The 19,318-nt window shown below is 47.8% G+C and overlaps 2 protein-coding genes across 2 annotated transcripts in view; one reads left to right on the forward strand and one right to left on the reverse strand.

Annotated features, from left to right (window-relative positions):
- Window positions 1-1,051: 1,051 nt before the first annotated feature.
- On the reverse strand, window positions 1,052-11,700 carry LOC144160104 (monoacylglycerol lipase-like). Its single transcript, XM_077691711.1, has 5 exons — window positions 11,531-11,700; window positions 10,634-10,746; window positions 9,197-9,333; window positions 1,215-1,388; window positions 1,052-1,159 (listed from the first exon to the last, which is right to left on the reverse strand). The coding sequence occupies exons 1-5, from the start codon at window positions 11,698-11,700 to the stop codon at window positions 1,052-1,054; spliced, it is 702 nt and encodes a 233-aa protein (XP_077547837.1).
- Window positions 11,701-12,541: 841 nt separating this feature from the next.
- LOC144160105 (monoglyceride lipase-like) overlaps window positions 12,542-19,318 on the forward strand; it is a 48,343-nt gene continuing 41,566 nt past the window's right edge. The window contains exons 1-2 of the mRNA XM_077691712.1: window positions 12,542-12,571; window positions 13,663-13,736. Coding sequence (XP_077547838.1) covers window positions 12,542-12,571; window positions 13,663-13,736 — 104 coding nt within the window. The remainder of the gene's footprint in view (window positions 12,572-13,662; window positions 13,737-19,318) is intronic.

Genomic DNA, 19,318 nt, shown 5'->3' on the forward strand with positions numbered 1-19,318 from the left:
CTAACGCGGAGAGACAGGCGTGTTCTTTATATTCCCACTTGAAAATACATGCTTACAACGGGGCCATTGGTGCCACTGTTGCAAAATAGGCAAGAACATCCAAACTCTTTCAAGAGCAGTTGTAATTTTCGGCAAATTAGGTAGTTTCACTTTACCGGAAGGCCACACGTTAACCCATTAACACTCCTGGAACGGCCGAGCAGTTAATTATATTTCTCTACTTCCTGGGCGTAGGTATGCGGCCCTTGTTAGCTGAATCGAGCAACCTACGAGCTCAACACGAAGCTGACGTTATTTGCGTATTGAGAATTTCAGAAACCGTCCTTCACCCTATCGATGCCCACATGTATTGACAGCAAACAGGAATTCTCCAACGTTTACAAAGTCACTGCGAATAAACTAATTATGAAAAACAAAGGAATCTGGGCGCAATCATAGAGTTGTGCCAGCGGCAAACAATCTTATAATTGTTATTAAGAGAGTTTAGACAAAGCAAGAGTTGGAGCCGTTGTTTGTAACCATACTCGTCCCGTATATGACCATGTATTGGCAGCAAACAGGAGAGCTGTAACGCTTACTTTACTGATGACTAAATGTGTCATGAATGAAATTCGGAGTAATGATAGAAGCATCTGAGCAGCCAGTTGTTATACATAGTCTACTCTGGATTACTGGAAGCGGCCTAATTCAAATTGTCGGCTGATTAGAAGCGAAGTGGAGGTCCCGTCAGCCCTGCATGCAATAATGAGAAAAAAAAGCTGGGTAATTTGTCTACTGATAGGAACACGTGGCTATTATAAAACTCACAAAGAATAACGAAATCATTATTGTCCACCTATTATCCCGCAACCTCACTTAACCAAAGTAATAAAAATTAGCACAGAAGATTCCGCCATATAAACCTAAGTTTTTTGAAACGGGAAAGTGGCATAACAATCGGCACGGTTTATCAGACAATTCTGTGAATTCGAACACAATACTTTGTCGACTTGGCCGTTCTGTCTCCAGCGCAGCCGTAAAAGGCACAATTTCGAAAAAAAAAGGATGGGGTTCAACGCGACAAAGGTACAGCTACGCTTCTCGCCTCCACCTGAACAGTGGCCATGGCCGCCAGGCTGAAACCCGCGTCCATGGGCTCATCAGCACAACGGCTAGGCCACTGCACATCAACGCGTGGTACACAATTTTGAGCACCGTTTTCTCGGGGAACTTACTCCCATAGCCTTCAGCATAGCGGCAATCCATCCAGCTGGTATGCGGCCGTGATATCGCAGAGGGTCGTTGGCGGCGGCGGAGACAACTTCGGGGTCCCTGCTGATAAAGTTCACGTTCACGGTTGCCACAGGCGCGCCGGGAGAGACGTTTCCCAGAACCTTGGTCGCCATCTTCTGGAAACAAGCCAGGAAGACGGGCGTTCAGACTGGTGTTGGGAGAGGTTTCAAGTTTTATGCAAACGAGTATCCAATATATTTGCGGCCGAGCACCACTGAACAAACCCTCGGTTAGTTCCTCTTTTCAAGACATCGGTCAGGATATTATAAGGTGCGGAGACATGGGTTTGTCCGTAAATGTACAGAAAATATGGCTGGTTTTTATGGCCGGTTTTTGAGACGATTTTTATCAAAAGAGCCGGCGCGACAAGTGCGCCAGCACGCCGTCACTTGCGTTAAGTGACGAAGAAATGACATTCTTAAACCACAGCGTGTAGTTTAGCACGTGCAGGTGTCCCTCTTTTCGGTCTTGTCTGTGCCTGGAATGCACGCAAGCGTTTAGGACAGTCTGGATTGCTCTTAAGGCAGCAGTAGATATGTTGTCATACTATCAGGAGTGTTGTACTTATTCATTCCATCCATTGTCCTCACCTTCTGCACTTGTCAGCATGATTATACCTTCGTTGTTATTTTTTGTTTTTGTTTCTGCTTAGATAAGTCATGTATAAATTCGTATGGTTTCCTTTGAAAAAACAGTTGAAAGTTGGCGCGTGTATCTGTCGTACCTTTTCTTCTTCGTCCACGTCGAGTTTGCGTCACGTCTTATTTTTTTATAAGTATGTACCAACTAGCTAAGCAAGAAGTTTTGTTAGCCCAACTTTAACATTTCAAAACCTAGCTATCACGAGCGAGAATGAAACGCACGCACAGACGGTTCAGCCAGCACGCCATCCATGGCGAGACTGGGGGATCAAGCGCCGGATAAGCAGCCACTAAATCTCGTCTAGTCACGTGGTATCGCATCTGCAAGGCTCAGAGCGAATGCGGCTGTGGAGCCTGTGGGGACCAAATTTGTCCCCATGCCTTGCTTAGGGCTAGTAGGCCGGCGCCGCCTACGGGGCCGCCACCTTGAGCGGCAAGGAGCGCGCCTTGTCTTGCGGGCTCCCTTGCAAGACGTGACTCACCCTATCCAGCCGGCTGACGCGCTGGCCTGCCCAATCAACCTGCACCCACCTCCTTCCCCCGGGGTGACCCTTCTCTCTCACACAGGCGTAGAACTGCGCACGGAGGCTTCCCTGGGGGCCATTCTACGCTCACGGTCGAAAAGAACGATCGCACAACGAACGTTACGTCTCGACCACGAGCCAGGGCGAGTCTCCCTTCAGGAGACGGAAAAAGCCGGCGGCCTACGACGGCTTAGCTAGCTCGTGGACACTCAGTTCCCCGTCTAAGCTCTGGACAGCGGCATCCTTTGTATAGTGTACATTTGACCTACTGCAGAATAAAGCGCACTTCATTGGCTTCGCCTGCCTCCGAGCTCGTAATTGGCACCTTCCGTTGAGTCGATTGGAACCTAGCGACGTCCACGCGACGCCACCTGCTGGACTGCGGATTTGGTGCTTGTGTTTTGGCTTACTAGCCGGGTAACACAGCCCATTTGTAGCCGTGACTTCCGCAAGCATCTCCGCAGAAAATCACGTGACATCATGCCACACCTGTCACGCCTGCGCTCCGACGGCTAAAGGTCATTGGAACGCTATCAATGACCTTTCGAAACGTGCCGGAGTAGCGCTTTCGCCTCAAAACACACGGTTAATTAAACTTTTTAAGGTATCTATCAGAACAAAAAGTATGGTGACATGGGATTGATATGTTTATAAGCGCAAAGAAAAACACCGGCCTTGTCGGTGTAACACGATGGCCGAGCTTGCGTAACGCTGCCAAAATCATGAAGGCTTTCTGTAAGCTGGACGGCCCTGTCATCAATTCGGATAAGACCAACTGATTTTGGCACAGAAACTGGATGAACACGTCAGCGGTTTTTCAAAACAGAAAATGGTGTGAGTCACCGGATCGCTTGGGTATAATCGTGAAAATTCGGAGCATTGGGAAAAAGAAACAGAAAAGGTGAGGGGGAAGTGAAGGAGTGCAAGGGTCACCATCTGTCCCTGTGCGCTTTAGCCACTGTGCGTAATATGTTTATGACCGCAAAGGTGTCATATGTTTTGCAGATATCGAGAAATTCGCGTGTGAATGCGCAAAAGCTGCACAGGTATTCGCCGTGTTTATTTGGTCGTATAGCAAAGAGATAACTAGGATTTTTTCTGCGCAATCAAAAAGATCAATTTTTGCGCATGTTAACACAAGTCAGTATGGGAAATTGCTTGCCTGAGTTTGTTGCATCCTCAAGTGATATCTTCTTTCCTTCTGTACGAGGATGTTTGCGTGAAGTCGCGCTTTCATTTAAATTTCTTTGTGTACGTTTTTCTAAAGAATACTTGTGTGTAGTTAGTAAGAAACACTTGTACAAAGATCTACATGACAATGTTCTTTCTGTACCAGTGCACAGACCAATGTATTCTAAATGGTAAAGACTGGGTGTTCTGAAACTGGTGAAAAAAGTGGCTATATAACCAGCAATGAAACTTAGGCTTCTTTAAGTTGCATTTGCACGCTCTATCAGTAGCTAGCTGGTTGGCGGGGAAGGGCATGTTTGTACCATGGACCATGAAATGTAGCTATGCAATGTGCCTGATAGCATTGATCACGTGTTCATTGGATGCTGGGGCACTATGTTTTCTTGGGATATCCTGCAACGAGCACTGAAAAGCGAATTGCCAGTCATGCCCCACGGAAATCGCTTTCTGCCGGTGCAGAATCATTGGAGCGTCCCACACGACAGGATCATGGTTCAACGTCTTTACCAGTGCGGCAGTAGACTCTCCAGTAACGCAACTTCAAGGGACTGAAAAAAATCGTTCCGTTTAACAGGAGTTCCGTTTACTGAGATATATGTGTGAAAGTGCAGATTTATGTGCGTACATCCCCTTAATACTATTTCATGGAACTATAAGCACTAGAAGGTGAATGTAGCTGACAGTTCTTCACAAAGCACGAAAAATACAAGAGCCTTAGGCATAGCATTCACAAGGTTGATTTGGCAACAATGAGTCGCTGCGCACTACAAAATGCATCAATTATTTTGTTTGAGTCCTTCCAACTACATCTTCACGCAGGCTAGAGGCATCAACTTCGCGAGTGCTTACCAGTCAGTCACCGAATTTAGAAGGCGGCAACACGGTAATGAAGCGCGAATGGCACCACAATGGCACGAATGAGGCCGCAGGAGCTGAGCCCTGTAACCTCGGCGTCTTGAATCGAGACCGAACGACTGGAACAAGAACTGCGATGTTACATTTGTTGCGCTAACACGGCTGACCACTAACGAGACGAGGCTGAAAATGCTGATTTCCATGCCAATGAGTTTCACAAGAAGTTCCATTTCTGGTTCCGTTCACACGGTGACCCGCCGCGGTGGCTCAGTGGCGAAGGCGTTGCGCTGCTGAGCACGAGGTTGCGGGTTTGATTCCCGGCCGCGGCGGCCGCTTTTCTGATGGAGGCGAAAAACAAAAACGCCCGTGTGTACGAGATTTCGGCGCACGTTAAAGATCCCCAGGTGGTCAAAATTAATCCGGAGCCCTCCACTACGGCGCGCCTCGTCGCCTGCGTTGCGTCGGCGCGTTAAACCCTGCAATCAATCAAATCAATCAATCCGTTCACACGGTGACGCGGAAATTTTAGTTCCGATTACCTAGAGTTTTTACGTTAAGTAAGTACAAAACCAACCAACTTACAGGCTACTATTCCGTTTAAGCCGCAATTCTGTTTAAGCGATTTTCATTTATCGAGATTCTACTGTATATAGGAAATAAGAATGGCTGTGGGTCGTACAGATATGGCTGCGCTACCTGTGCGCGAGAATTTCATCAAAAGTGTTGTATCTACGGGATGTGTACCGCAATCACGCAGAACCGCCAGAGTGGTTGCCAGTTACCGATGAGTTAATTTGCCTAAAAACTCTCAATGGAAGACGCGTCGGTGGCAAAACCCATGATGAGCTCTTTTGGTGGTTTTGTTGCCAAGTACCGGTAGCGTGTAAAAGCAGGCAATAAAGAAAAAAAGTGATGATGGCGCAATGGGATCGACGTTGGATTGATAACGTGAGGGTCGCAGGTTTGATTCCGAGCACACCAAGCGTTTTCTTCTTGAGGCGCTCGATTGGCCTAAAGGTGGCTTTAACGCAGCGAATTTTGCTCTATCAACAGGGCCATCAATGAAGCATGGAAACCTCCGCTTTCAAAAAGAATCCATTAAGTATTCTTTCAGAATGCGTTCTCGCATCAACCCTCTTCCTCGCGAGCACGAGGCCTGGCCCGATGCGTTTGCTTTGTCCCGGCTTGAGAATCCCGCAACACGGCGCTCCTCGCACGCTACTCGCACACTTCCGCCAGTGCTTTGCGTTAGAAACAAGTAATTGGTCACGGTTTCCCGCTTTGGCAGCGGCATGTTACTCCTCCCGTTTCTCCACCCGTTACTCCACCCGTTCACCAGTATCGCCATTTCGTCGCGTCATTCCCGTTCCACCTTCCCTTGCGCCTACTCGGTCTTGCCTTAGCTTCACGTTCCCAAACTTACACCACAAACACCTCTTCTACCCCACCCAATACCCTAGCAACTGCCCGGCTTGCCAGAGCCCCACTCCCACACTCTACCACTCCGTATGGGAGTGTCCGCGTCCACCAGACGGGCTCACCCCTATACGCATTCCCACCCTCTCCTCTTGGGAGGCTGCTCTGTCCAGCACTGCCCCGCAAGATCAACAACGGCTGATCGAGCGGGCCCGCCGAATAGCGTCCGCCATTGGAGTCCTGGACCGAGGACCCCACTCATAGAGGCTGCACTTCGGCTAACAAATGTTCAATAAATGTTGTAACCACCACCACCCGCGCCATTTTAAGCTGGGAAGCCGAGAAGCCGAGAAGCTGGGAATTAAGGTCATTTATCACACATCACTACATGTAGGTACAAGAGCTCACGCTGGTGGCAAAAGTGGCGGGAGACCAGTATATCGCGTATATGATATTCCACAGAAGCTTTAGACAAGAGACAAGATTACAGTTGGTAGTGAGTACTTCATCTTCGTGTGTGTTATTCCTCGTCTGCGTAACATTAGCGCCAGAAAGTTTCCTAGTACAGAATTACCGACACCTCGGGGCCGGAGTATCTTCAAGTCAAAAGTTCAGGTCCCTGTGCCTCACTCAGTGCACTCTGCTCTGCACACTACGAAATGTGTTGAGTGACAGGAACCGAGATCGCACCTTGAACCATGTGATGCGCTGTTTGGCGAAGGCCATTAACGGTGACATCAAGACGATTCCGGCGAAATCAAAGGGTCTTCGTTGAGCGGCCATGATGGATATTACGCCTCCCTGGGTCGTACAAAGGGACGGAGGCGAGCACAATATGAATACAAGACACCCAGCCGTATCAAGGTACCAGAAACACACCTTTATTCCGTCGAACCTCCTCAAGCTCAAAAGGTGTTTAATCTTTCGGTACTCACGGACCAATTGCAGCAGTTGTAGTTGTAGAAAGGCACAAGCCACATGGCCTTTCTGTATGGGTTTTTGGTTTCTTCACTCATCCGATTTCCGTAAGGTCACTGAGGCCATTTTTTTAAAGTCTGGAGTCAGGCAACCAGCCATCCCTAGATTTCGTAGGTATTCAAGTTCACCGCGAAACAAAGAGGGCAACAGTGCAAAACGGACGATGCGCAAGGTGAAGAAAAAATGACAACCACTAACGCTGTGGTTGTCCCTTTTTATTCGTTTTGTGCATCGCCCTTTGTGCCCTGTTCCCCTCTTTCTTAACCCTGAACCATCTTGCCTGAGCCTCAACCTCATCACCAGGAAAGCCGTACTGCATGAAAATTTTTCATCGTGTCTTCCTCCCCCCATAAATAAGAATGACGTTTGAAGTTCTTTATGACATTTTTGCTTCCGAGAAAGCCTTTATCTCAGCAGTGCACTGCACTTCAGAGATGCTCATTTTTTTTATCTGAGTGATTCATACATTCATGTTCAACTATTACGCTGGAATTCACGCCCTGCTGCATAATAAAAACAGCCTTTTGGGGCACCTGTGCCACTGTAATGCCTAATGTTCATTATTTTTCTTCTCATAGATAAAGATATTCTCAGTTGCGTACGGTTGTCCGGTTGTCCGGTATACGCGGTTAAAAAGAAATATGCGGCCTGTCCAATTAAAACTTGGTAGATGGTTTATTCTGTCGACAACATAGCGTAACTGAAATCTGTCCCCGGGCTTCAGTGGTTCGAGTTGATGGGGTTTTACTTCATGTTACAGTCGAACCTTGTTATAAAGAAGTGGCACCATGGCCGCAAATTAGTCCTAGTCCGTTATAGCCGATATTCGTTGTAACAGTAGTGGTATAAATCGACTTACAGATCGACAATCTGGCGCACGCAAAAATCCTACATATTACACGCATTATTATAGGCTTCGAACGGGTTATACACGAGGTAATCCTTTGCTGTCTCCTTCCGGCATTTCAAACTAAATGAACCGCAGCATTAGAAAACGTGAAATTGCAATACAACCAAAGCACGTTTGAGAAAACAGGTCTGCGTTCTAATTTATTTGAAGAAGGATGTGTTCTTCGCCTAGCGGCTATTCACACTACTTCCGGATGAAGTTTTCCACAGTGTCCACGCACGAAAGGGCCTTTTCTACTTCTGTAATTTTACAAACTTATCTGCTATGTTTTTATAGCTTGCTTTTTTAAACTAGCTATCGAGTACAGTCAAACCCCTTTATAGCGAACTGCAATATGCACATCGATTAGTTCGATATACCCAATAGTTCGATATAGCCGAACCAATCTTAAAAAGCTTATTGTTACGATTTCGCGATCCGCGGGAGCCCCCCTCCCTCTCCTCCCACCCCAACGCCGCCATTCCCGCATGCAGAAACGCACACAGCAAAGTAGCCATTACCATACCCAAAATCATACATTTGTTGCAAGTAATAAAGCTACTTTCCGCCTTAATTGCCTACTTTGTAAAAAAAGCGGTGATTTTTGTTTTCACTTTCGTTTTGGTAGCTTCAACTAGCATAGCATTCTCTACACGAAACATTGTTTGCACCAGTTCGGGTCCGCGTCCTCCAAAACCCTAAAAGCATTGGCGGAGCACATTGACTCCCGAAAGCGCTTCATTTTAAGCGTCGGACGGCTTTCACTCGCGACATCATCGGGAACGTTGGCGAGCTCCTCCCGGAACATTAAATTTTTTTCTCTTCACCGATGCTGGTGTCTTGGTCCGCATTCGCTGAGTGGGCGGGCTCCGTCGTGAGTCCGGCGCGTCGGAAATTTTTTGAAAGTGTCGTGCGTCACGTCGCTCCGTGCAAGGCGCAATGTCTCAGTCGCGGCTCTTGCTCCGTGGTCGCGGCCAATCCACATCTCAATCACCGCTCCGAGACCATGCATTTCGGCGGCCATTCTAGGCGCGCAGAGTTCGATATATCGGATGTGAACTTCGTTATAAGGAATATGTTTCCCGTGTATTTCCGTAACTGAAATATTTTTGTTCGATATATAGCATAATTCCCTCTCCCCGGGTTCGTTATAGCCGGGTTTGACTGTATAAGCGTCGAGTGAACACAATATTTCTTTGTTATAGCCGATATCGCGCGGGGCACTGGCGGTTTTGGTTTCGTTATAAACAGAATAAGTGTCGCTGAAATAAAGCGCGCAAAACAACGTTCGTATTTAGATCGCTATTGAAGATAATTCCCTATATCTGTGTTATAACTAGGTTCGACGGCGTAACCTTCCGATTCGCGCATTTATCGGCTCGGATATGCCACGCCGTCATTCCTAAATAAAGTCCGCAGAAAACACTGACCATGTCATACCCGAAGAGGTAGACAGGCTTGCGCGGGAATCTCCGCCTTGTCACGTCGGCCTGCTTAAGGACGTCTTCCACGTACGTGTCGATCGACTTCACGAATGCCCGAGGTCCGCTGCTCTTGCCGTGTCCCACTGCGGAACGAAGTGTCAGCAATGCGGATGGCGCATTAATTTCACATGTGCTTCATGGCGGGCCTCAATTTCACATGGGTCTTACAGAAGGCCTCGTAATTTCATCTGGACCTCAATAAAGGCTTCATAATTTTACATTGGCTTCATGACGGGCCTCAATTTCATGTGAACGTCATAATACCTTGGCGTTTTAAGGCTCAATAGCTGCTTTCGGTAACCGAAACGATTAGAACATAAATATTTACATTTTCAAAGAAGACATTTTAACTTGATTTAAGCAAACGAGGCGTGGAAAATAATAAGTTGTGTTCTTGGATGTGTTTCAAATAACGGCGTAAGTCGCCAACGTGTGATAAAATGTTTTAAGTCTTGAACGCCGCCATGTGAGTAAGACAAACTTCATACACTGCTCTCAATTCCCTTATTTACATCTTTGAACATGGCCTACTAGTTGCACAACGCGATTTGCGTTCTGTACCCTCTTCTTTCGACTTTTGCAGAAGCCTCCTTGATATAGGCTAACTTGATATAGTACAGCTATAACTTGATATTGTCACGAAGCCAAGGACGACGCAGTTGTCTTGCAGGAGGAACAAGTTTATTGGAGCGAACTTGTGCACCCCTAACAACTCAAAAGAATACAGAGGCGGCGAAGCAGCGGTCAACAAAGTGACTTGCGTCAGCGAGCGTCGCAGAATTGAATGCCCCGGCGTCTGCTCTGCAGGCTTTTTATCTTTCGGCGCGCGTGGTTCTGGAACCCTCGATTCGCATAGAGAACATTGTAGATGCAAGAAGATTATTCCGGGATGTTCACGTTAGATCGGAATGCTCTCCCTATCAGAACAGATAACACATGCGGCACAGAAAGAAAGAATGGAACACGCGCTTCCCTTGGCACGGAGATAACACAGACCGGCGCAGCCGGGCGGTAAAAGCAAAACACAAATAAACAAACCCAATGCATGGTTCGCGGCAATATAGTACAGCTCGAATTATCAGCTCTGTCGGCTTTCAGCTGCAATTTCGAAGGGAGCCAACTTTACTCCTAAAGGGAAAGTGGAAGAGCAGAGAGGAGAAGAATACCGAAAGCCACGACCACAAATTTGTGTGCAAATTGAGTGGTTTACGCGTTGCTGAATATCTGTGATACCTCTTGTTATACTGTAACACACGAAAAGCGCTAGTGACTACCGCTATTCAAGCTATAAAAACACGGCTCTAAAAAGTACGAGCACAATACAATCTATTCATAATTATGAAATCCCGCACACTGGTGTGCCAAGCTCTTCGGGCGGCTCACCCAAGTCCTGGGTGAAGACGCAGCAGCCGAGTGCGACCAAAGCCGTGGCCAGGGTGTCATAGTGGGGCCGGTGGCAGTGCTCGCTGTATCCGTGCACCATGAACACGAGCCCCCTGCGTCGACAACCCCTGACCAATGTGGCTTGCAAGTGCAAACGAAACGAAATATCTCTTAATGAACAATTGGTGTGAGTTAGTTGGTTCTGACGGTAAACCGAACTTGCACTGGACATAAAATCATGAACCATTCCACTTTGTGAAATTGGATGAACTGGTAATATTTCTAGCATGGGAGCTGCGATGCAGTGACGCAGAATTTAGGTGAGAGGTCAGAACAAATTTTATTAAAGACGATAGTCTTTCTTGGGCTACTTAAACCCAGAAATTTCTTTCTGTCTGTCTGTCTGTCTGTCTGTCTGTCTGTCTCTCTGTCTGTCCGTCTGTCTGTCTGTAACTCGATTCAGCCACCCGGCCAAACTAAAATGCTTACTGCGCAATAGTCTTATATACTCACAGCCAAATGTAAACGTCTAAGCCCAGTTTCACCAATTTTGAAACCTTGGATGATTAACGCGGCGAAGCTACGCCTGAGCAATGAGGCACGCCGTAATGGAGGGCTCCGGATTAATTTTGACCATCTGGGGATTTTTAACGTGTGGTGGATTCTCGACACGCTGGAGTTTGCGCTTTCGGCTTTCATCTGATAAGCATCCGCCGCCACCGGGATAGAACCCGCGTCCTTGGGTTCAGCAGCACAACGCCTTACCCACTGCGCCACCGTGGCGGGTGTCAGCTCGACCAGCAGCGCGAAGGAGGCTGTACCAAGACAAGCGATTGAACATCACTTGCGAGGTATCTTCCAGATCTCGAAGTGAAGCGAAACGGAGGTGGCACGAACCTGGGGCGGGTTTCCGTTAACCACGATTTGCAGCAGATGTCGAAGCCGTCGGCGTTCTGGAACTCGCTGTTTCGGATTATGGGGACGCCATGGGGGCCGTCTTGGGGTTGTGGCTGCGGTTTCTCGTTTTCCGTTGGCGGCTCGTTCGATAGAGAGGCTTCCTCATCCATTCTCGCTGTTCACTTCTCTTTCTTCCTCTTGTGACAACGGGGATGACGATGTTGATGCGGCAGCTCGTAGCTCGAGAAATGACGACGAAGAAGATTATGGATTGATAGCTGTCTCCTTTTCATTCTGTCTTGGCAAATCCCCCTGAGTAGCCACGTGCCTTCATTATTGAGGCACCAACCAACCAACCTTTTAGCGATTTATCAGTAACCGTAGCGCTATTTTTTACAGCGAAGAAGAATGTGACAATGCGCTGGCTAGTAGATCAAGGAATGACGACGGGGAGGATGAGGGCAATTATAGCTGACATCTTTTCTTCATTGTCTTCTTGAACCCTCCCGAGTGGGGACGCGTCACTCTGATTAGAACAGTAACCGACGATTCTCTATTTTTAGGCTAGGTCTAGAGTGCCGTCTGACGGAACAATAAGCACTCCACTATATGGCCGACCCAAAAACATAGACCAAAACGTACGCAACTAGCTAGGATTAAATTGCGCCAAGGAAAGCTCCAAAACTATGAAAACATATTCCACATCGGTGCCCGGGCGTTTGAAAGGACGAAGGCAACAACCGTCGTACTGGAACCATGGCACTCGCTTTGCTTTTATTTCCCTCCTATTCACAGTAACGGAAAAACAGGAATCTTGGCGATCCGCCAAGCGGAACTACCAGATAGATGCTTAACATCGTTACACACGCTCAAAAGGTCATTAGTCTCTTGGCCGCAGCCACAGTGCATAAACCACTGAGGCAGGCACAATACCTAAACCATTGAGGAGCATTCTTAAATCCACAATGATGAAGGTTCACATCCTATCAACACCCGGACAAAAGGGTCTGGATGGGAAAAGTGCCGCCGACGAAGATCCAGGCAAACTTGCATACCATGCTTCCTTTTGACAATGACTGATACACGTCCCTCCGGAAAGATATTGAGAACGTTTCTTAATATTCAAGGATATTCTAAGGGGCGAACAACTCAAACATTGCATATTACTCTTACATAGACACATGCGAGGCTGTCCTGGCCAGCTTGTCACTTTAATGCCAGCGCCAGCTGTTGCTGGGGCAGCGCAGTATAGGTTCCGCCCTTGTGGTACACCTTCTCTATATCCCGTTTTCCCAAACTTTGAATAAATCTTTCTCAATAAAGGTCTCTCTAAGTGTGTGTGTTATAAAAAAGTCAAAACGTTCAGCCAGGCCACGACGCTAAAGAATAAACCTTTTGAAACACTAACAATATGATATTCTTGCTCGAACTGATAAACACACCGCAGCCGCCAACTTTCACGCCCGCATCTTAAGCCACAAAAGTGTAAATGGCCTGTGCTTTTCTGTGCAGCAGTGATTAAAACATTGTTGCTGATATTCCAGCTCTTATCGCTGAACTGTAGGGCTTGGAAAACATAAAAGGTAAATGCATGAACTCCAATCTAAAACCAATGCAATCCAGGCCGAAGTAACGCTATCGCGCCGTACATCTTAAGACCTAAAACGTAGATGTTACCTGCACTTTTTTATTATCCCCACAGCTCTGCCTTGCCCGAGTCTTGCTCGAACTCGGGCCTTCTGGAATAGCACCCCAGGTCCACAACTAACGCTAACCCCGAATTCTCCCTCCCTCCCTTCTCAAAGTAGCACAATCCCTCCCATCCTATTTTCTGTAGCAGTGCCGATTTTTTTTCCCTTTTACTTCAATCAATCATACCGGCTAAGTAATCTCCAAATAACGACGCTGCGCAACGCTCTCAGCCTATCTAATCAGCGTGGGCTGCGCTTGTCCTCGTTCTTCTTTTTTTATTTATTCTCGCTTTCAGCCCTTTATTTTCATTCTTTCTTTTCCGCCCCTGAGGGAAGGGAAACAACAGGATTCCAGTTTAGAGTAAGCCGATATTGTTGTGCGTTCTGCTGTAGACAGGCACATCAAAACACTTCCGTAGCGGCGTCCGAGGTTGGGAATAGCGTTTGCGCTCGGATTCTAACGGTCTTCTAACGTTGCAAGGAGGCGTTTTTGGTGCGACGGCCAACAAAACCAGGTAAGTCAGACCTTTCAGTTGTGCTTCGCGTTTCCCCGTGACATCATCCGTATACCGCGTAACAACTAATGGGACGGCGTAATACAGTAAAGCAGGTTAATTCGAACTCGGTTAATTCAAGCTTACAGTTAATCCGAAATGACGCCCTAGTTCAGGCACAGACCTGTATATTTCAATGGGGGAAAACTCCCGATAATTCGAACGCGTCGGTATTCACAGCGGTTAATTCGAACTGGGATCCCTTGGTTTCCATCGCTCCTCGCAGAAGAAGCCTGCCCAGAGTGATTAAAATGTGCTGCAAATCTAAATTAAACGAAATTTACTGGAGATGCAAAACAACGAAACAGAATAACAACCGCGTAGCAGGTGCGCTACGCTGCTTGACAGCTAATTTGGCTTCCGCAGCGGGCGCTGCGCCGCCGGCACTGTTTTCTGCTCGAGTTCCATGAACATTTTACGAAATCACCTGCCACAAACGTGTCCTAGCGCCAAATTCGCAATAACAAGTCCTGACGTGGCTTCTTTCTGTTCTTCCCGCACTGTGTGGCGCGATGTCCATTCATTATAGCACCCGCTCGCTAATTCGAACTCCGCTTAATTCGAACAATTTTATGCTTCCCTTCGAGTTCGAGTTAACGAGCTTTTAGTGTAATTACTCTGTCAGTCTACCAGCGATGCTTTTTAACAAACTACATGTGCGGTTGCGGGTCAGAAAAACAAGTGCGTTTTAGATAGTCGGCAGGCGGAGTCATGGTACAATAAGTGGCTTCGGGGCCATGTTCATTTCCCGAAACGACAACAAGAAGGTGATGCCACAACCACAAGCTTTGCGTGCAAACAGAGGAAAACCGCAAAAAAAAAAAAAAAAAAAAAAAAAAACGAGTGCAAGCAGTTACAGAGTACAGGTGCCCCAAAGGATAAACGGAGTTCGGGAGCGGTGGCCGAGACGGCCGTAACTAGAGTTCCTCTATATCGCTACCGCAAGAGTTGCGCGTCTGATTGCCACTTGCCGCGGGTTCCAGTTCGACAGGAAGGACAAAGGGCGTATACGATAACTTTCACAAACCTGTAACGGTATACAGCAGAGTACAGTCGCGTGCGATTTGAAGGTAATCGCGCAAGCTTCGACCGATAAAGACGATAACGCCCCTGCGCGGCATTTTTCGGTGGGCCTCGGACCTAGTTTATGCATTCTCTTCTCCCTAGGGCGCCATTACTTCAAGCAGTCATCACTCCCGCGGCTAGTAAACCACCCTTTTCGCTTTGTGATGATTTTGTGTGATGGTAATCACATGTGGGCTTTCTTCTTGGTTATCGTGAGCAGTGATAGCACCCATTTTTATAAATGCCCGCAATTTTCGAACATTGTGTCTGTGCGCACCTTTCGAGAACTGCGGTAAGATACGACAATTGGGGTGTCTTTTGGTATGCGATAACAAAAGAGGAAGGGGTTACAAGTTTTGCCGCGGGAGTGATGGCGGCTTGAATAAACAGCGACCGAGGGTGAGAAAATGCTTAAACAAGGAACCAGGCGCAGGAGAGAGAGAGAGAGAGAGAGAGAGAGAGAGAGAGAGAGAGAGAGAGAGAGAGAGAGAGAGAGAGAGAGAGAGAGAGAGAGAGAGAGAGAGAGAGAGAGAGAGAGAGAGATTAGACGTTCATTGGGAAAAAAGAAGGTGTCGCGATTGTCTTAGGGGTGGTGCCCTCCTTCCAGGGCCCCAGACTCTTCTGCTCCTCTCCGGGCTCGAAGAATTAAGTCCTTCTGAACAAGCCGTGCGGGGGCGTTATCGTCGTGGTCAGTCGACGCTCGTGCGATTACCTTCAAATCGCACGCGACTGTACAACAAAAATACGAATGGTGCATAGAATTCTTTAGAGACTGCGCTGTCTGACTGCTGGATTCAGAAACTTCGCGCATGCGTGGGTGTCTTGTGGTGTTTTAGAATACGGCTATCAGCTCAATCGAGTGCCGTTTCAACGTACTCACGCTGCAATTGTAGTGACGTCTTTTAACACCGCTGCGCGGTGAAGCGAATTTTTGTCCGCTACATGCATAACGTAAAAAGTACTCTCGCTAGGTTCATTTATTTCGATTTGAAGTGGGGGGTAGGGTACTATAAATCATTCCCTCGCCCTTAACTCCGAAGTGCGCAAGTGAAAAGAGGTTCATTAGTATGACAGAATGTTCTATTGCCGATTATGAAGTGCCATTCCATCGATTACACAGCAAGTAAAATGGACCTCATAATATATGCGAAAGTTTGGGCCGGACAATTGGTTCTTGATCAGCTGCGTAGCAGTGTTAAAATGCGCAACTCAAGAATACACAGCGTCGCTCCACTGAGTAGACATCCGCTGTAAGGGGCATACTGTACCGAATGTACGGAAGACTAGCGCATGCGCAGAGATCGCGAACCTTACAGCCAGGTGTCACAACATGCATCGAAGGCTGTGCCCTCCGCTGCTATAGTTCCTTTGCGCTCAGCCCCCTGTATCGTGTACAACCACCGACCTTTTGATAGTACCGCATGACCGTTGGCTATCGAATTGGAAAGCGGCGAAATAAGCCAGACTAGCGCGCATGCGCTCAACAATCTGGTCGCTCAACCGTCGTCGGTTAGGCTGTTCCTCCAAGCGCGACACAACCCCTTTCCGTTGATATTCAGCCGCATATCTTCGCTGCCGTACGTGTGCAGGGGTCACTGAAACTCTGTCACCGCGCAAAAATGAAAATAGCCGGCTGATTATTAGCAGGAAGGTTGTCGTGAAGTGCTTGCAGGAGCGGCCTAACAAACGGCCTAACAATATAGGGCCTAACAATATAACTTATCAGTTATATATACTTCAGTCAAATTTTAAGTCTCCTAGGGACAGGAAATACCGAGAATCCTACTTACTTCACAAATTCAACTCCATGGAACCTGCTGGAATTAATGCGTCTAAGGGCAACTTGGAATCCTTGCGATATTCACCAGGAATACAGCATTAGGCATTTTCGTGCATATACCTCATCCAAAGACTATGACCGTTCACTCTGCTCTGTACCTGGTCACCTAATTTCTTTTTTTTTTCATTCCTAAACGTATAGCTTAATACTCGCCCTCATCCCTCCAACCTTGCTTTTTGAATTCAATTTTATTTATTTCTCTTTTTTTTTTTACTCCGCGTGGTCTTGTGCCCCGTACGTCACTCTAACTTTATCTTTTCGTTTTTGAGTTTCAGGACAGGCCTGTTCCAGGAATGTTGCCTTGGGTAACACATGCCATTTCTGTTGCCGGGTCATTGCTTTTTCTTTTGTGTGTGGGTTTATGTGGTTTCCCTCCCTGTTTTTTTCTTCTTTTTTTTCTTTTTTCCTTGACCTAGTTAGTTTCCCCCTGTCTCTATCTTTTCTTTTGACCCGAGGCTGGCAGATAGTTTCTGATAAGGACCCCACCCTCACCGCCTGGTCTGCTTCCGGCGGATCTGAGATCCTTTCCGTATTGGCCTCGAGGACATACCGTGGCGCCACCTACGAGTGACGTCACTTGTAGGACGCCGAATCGTGTTGTCGTCTGCTACAGCAGATTTCCCGTGCGTATGCGGAAGCGTGTTTTTTTCTAGTGGCCACCGTCTCGCCCGCTCCTTGTGGGTTTGATGCAAATTACCAAAAAAAGTTGTCTGTAAACCAAATAATTCGGGCAAGCAATCAGCGACTCGCTTGTTCCCGGCGACACCGCCGCGTTTAGGTAGTTGCTACAATCGCGACCCACAGCTCTTACATACGCAGCCAGCTAACGCCAAGGACGATGGAACTGATGCCGAGAAAAGTACGCTGTAAATTCATTATGAAATACTTGTGACGGGACATGTGTGTGCAAGCAAACACCTTGTAACAGCGACGGAAACGCGTCGCTCACTTATGATCTCACCGCGCGAACTGCTCGTATTGCCTGGTAAATGAATGACGCGAGAAGGCTGATCAGATTGCTTCGCCGCACATGCTTAAAAGTATTGTTATGGTCTGCAGTTTGGCTTGGTCAGAGCCTATTTCCCCTACGATGTTTTTATAGTCATGCCCGGATTTGATTAACGATCACTGCCGTAGCCTGTACTCTGCACTGCTAATGTTTACTTTTCGCGACTTGTCCGCAATGTATGAACGGTATGAACGCGAGTTTTTAACGCCTTCGAGCGGGCTCGGACAAGGCTATATTTAGTTTTCATTAGGTGCTCGGCGTGGTAATTTATAATTGCAGCGTGTTTTGTATGTTTACAGTAAGCCGGCATTTCTCAAGCATCAATTTCGAAACTCACGACTGCTCACAGAAGGCGAGGCTGCGTACAAGGAGAAACACGTCGTTAATGATTTCGGGTAATGGGGATATTTAGAATAGGAGAACCGAGTGTTGGGGGCCCCCAAGAAGTTAGAGGAACCCAAACGCAACACGCGCGTGCGCGACGGGAGGGCCTTCGCCAACAGCTCGCAGCCGGCTTCGGATGCACGTAATCGGATGTTGGGAACTTTAGGCTTGGCGTCGCAGCATATATTTCATCGCCGTTAGAGTTGCGAATGACAGTCCGTAACAGAACGTTTCAACGCGCTGGGAACTCTGTAAGCGCGGTGATTTCCGTTGAAGCGATCGACGATCAAGATACCTGCACGGCCTCGGCCGATTCTTGCGCGCAAGCATATAGCCATCCTTCGGCCGCTCGCCGCACCGTGCGTGAACGGGCCGGCGCTGCCGGGACCGACCTCCGCGGCCGGTCGGCGTAAATCGCGGCAGATATTTGAGCATCGCTTTGAAAACCACAGCTGATGACACTACCTATCAGAATTTTTCATCACACTAACATCCACTTTCACCAATCTGGAACTTCTTTTCCACGACTTGTGTGATTTTAAAAAGCGGCGACAAGAATTGTTGCTGCCGCGACCTGCGTCGGTTCGAGCCGCACCGTCGGCTGTGCGGGCAGGCACGGCGGCTGCATGTGCTTCTGTGAGCAGTTAACGCTTCACGATTTCCTGCTTTATACATTTCTTGCAAACAAGGGAAATCTAGAAACTTCCCTCGGCGATCGTCGTAGTCCACATTGTTGATCGGGGAAACAAGCCGCTGCTTATGCTTCGGTCGCATGCGTAATGCACCACCACGCTCATGGTGTTTGCGGATAATCTACCACAGTTTATACGGTTATACAGTCACCATTAGGTCGAACTGCGCTTGACTCACTGAGAATTAACTTCAAACGAAGGAAATTAACACGAAAATACTTTTAGAACACGCTTCCTAAGCGAAGTGTCACGCGCTGCAAGCAAACTACGCAGCAAGATAGGAACGGTGATCCTACGAGTGACGTCAAAACGATCGCAGCGCCGGCCTCTCCAGTGGTGGGCCTCGCGGCCAATACCCCGCGGCGGGTCAATAAACACCCTCTCATCCTTTCCAAAACTTCCACGAATATCAACTACCAGCTGACTTCTGTGTGACCTACTTCGCGGCTTAAACTAGACAACCTTCTTGGCCCCTCAATCTCTCCCCCGACATACTCCCAAACCAATCAGCTTGCTCAATTTCCCTTCCATCTTTTCCTCTCCTTTCACCTGG

This window comes from Haemaphysalis longicornis, unplaced genomic scaffold (genome assembly GCF_048455015.1).
Source record: "Haemaphysalis longicornis isolate Haplotype H1 unplaced genomic scaffold, Haemaphysalis longicornis Haplotype H1 scaffold_10, whole genome shotgun sequence".
NCBI lineage: Eukaryota > Metazoa > Arthropoda > Arachnida > Ixodida > Ixodidae > Haemaphysalis > Haemaphysalis longicornis.

Coding starts and splice junctions, on each gene's coding strand:
- LOC144160104 (XM_077691711.1), bottom strand. CDS start 11,700: ATGGATGAGGAAGCCTCTCTATCGAACGAGCCGCCAACGGAAAACGAG. Junction 10,747..11,530: donor TTAACGGAAACCCGCCCCAG/GTTCGTGCCACC, acceptor TTGTCGACGCAG/GGGGCTCGTGTTCATGGTGC. Junction 1,389..9,196: donor ACCTCTTCGGGTATGACATG/GTCAGTGTTTTC, acceptor GCTTGTTTCCAG/AAGATGGCGACCAAGGTTCT.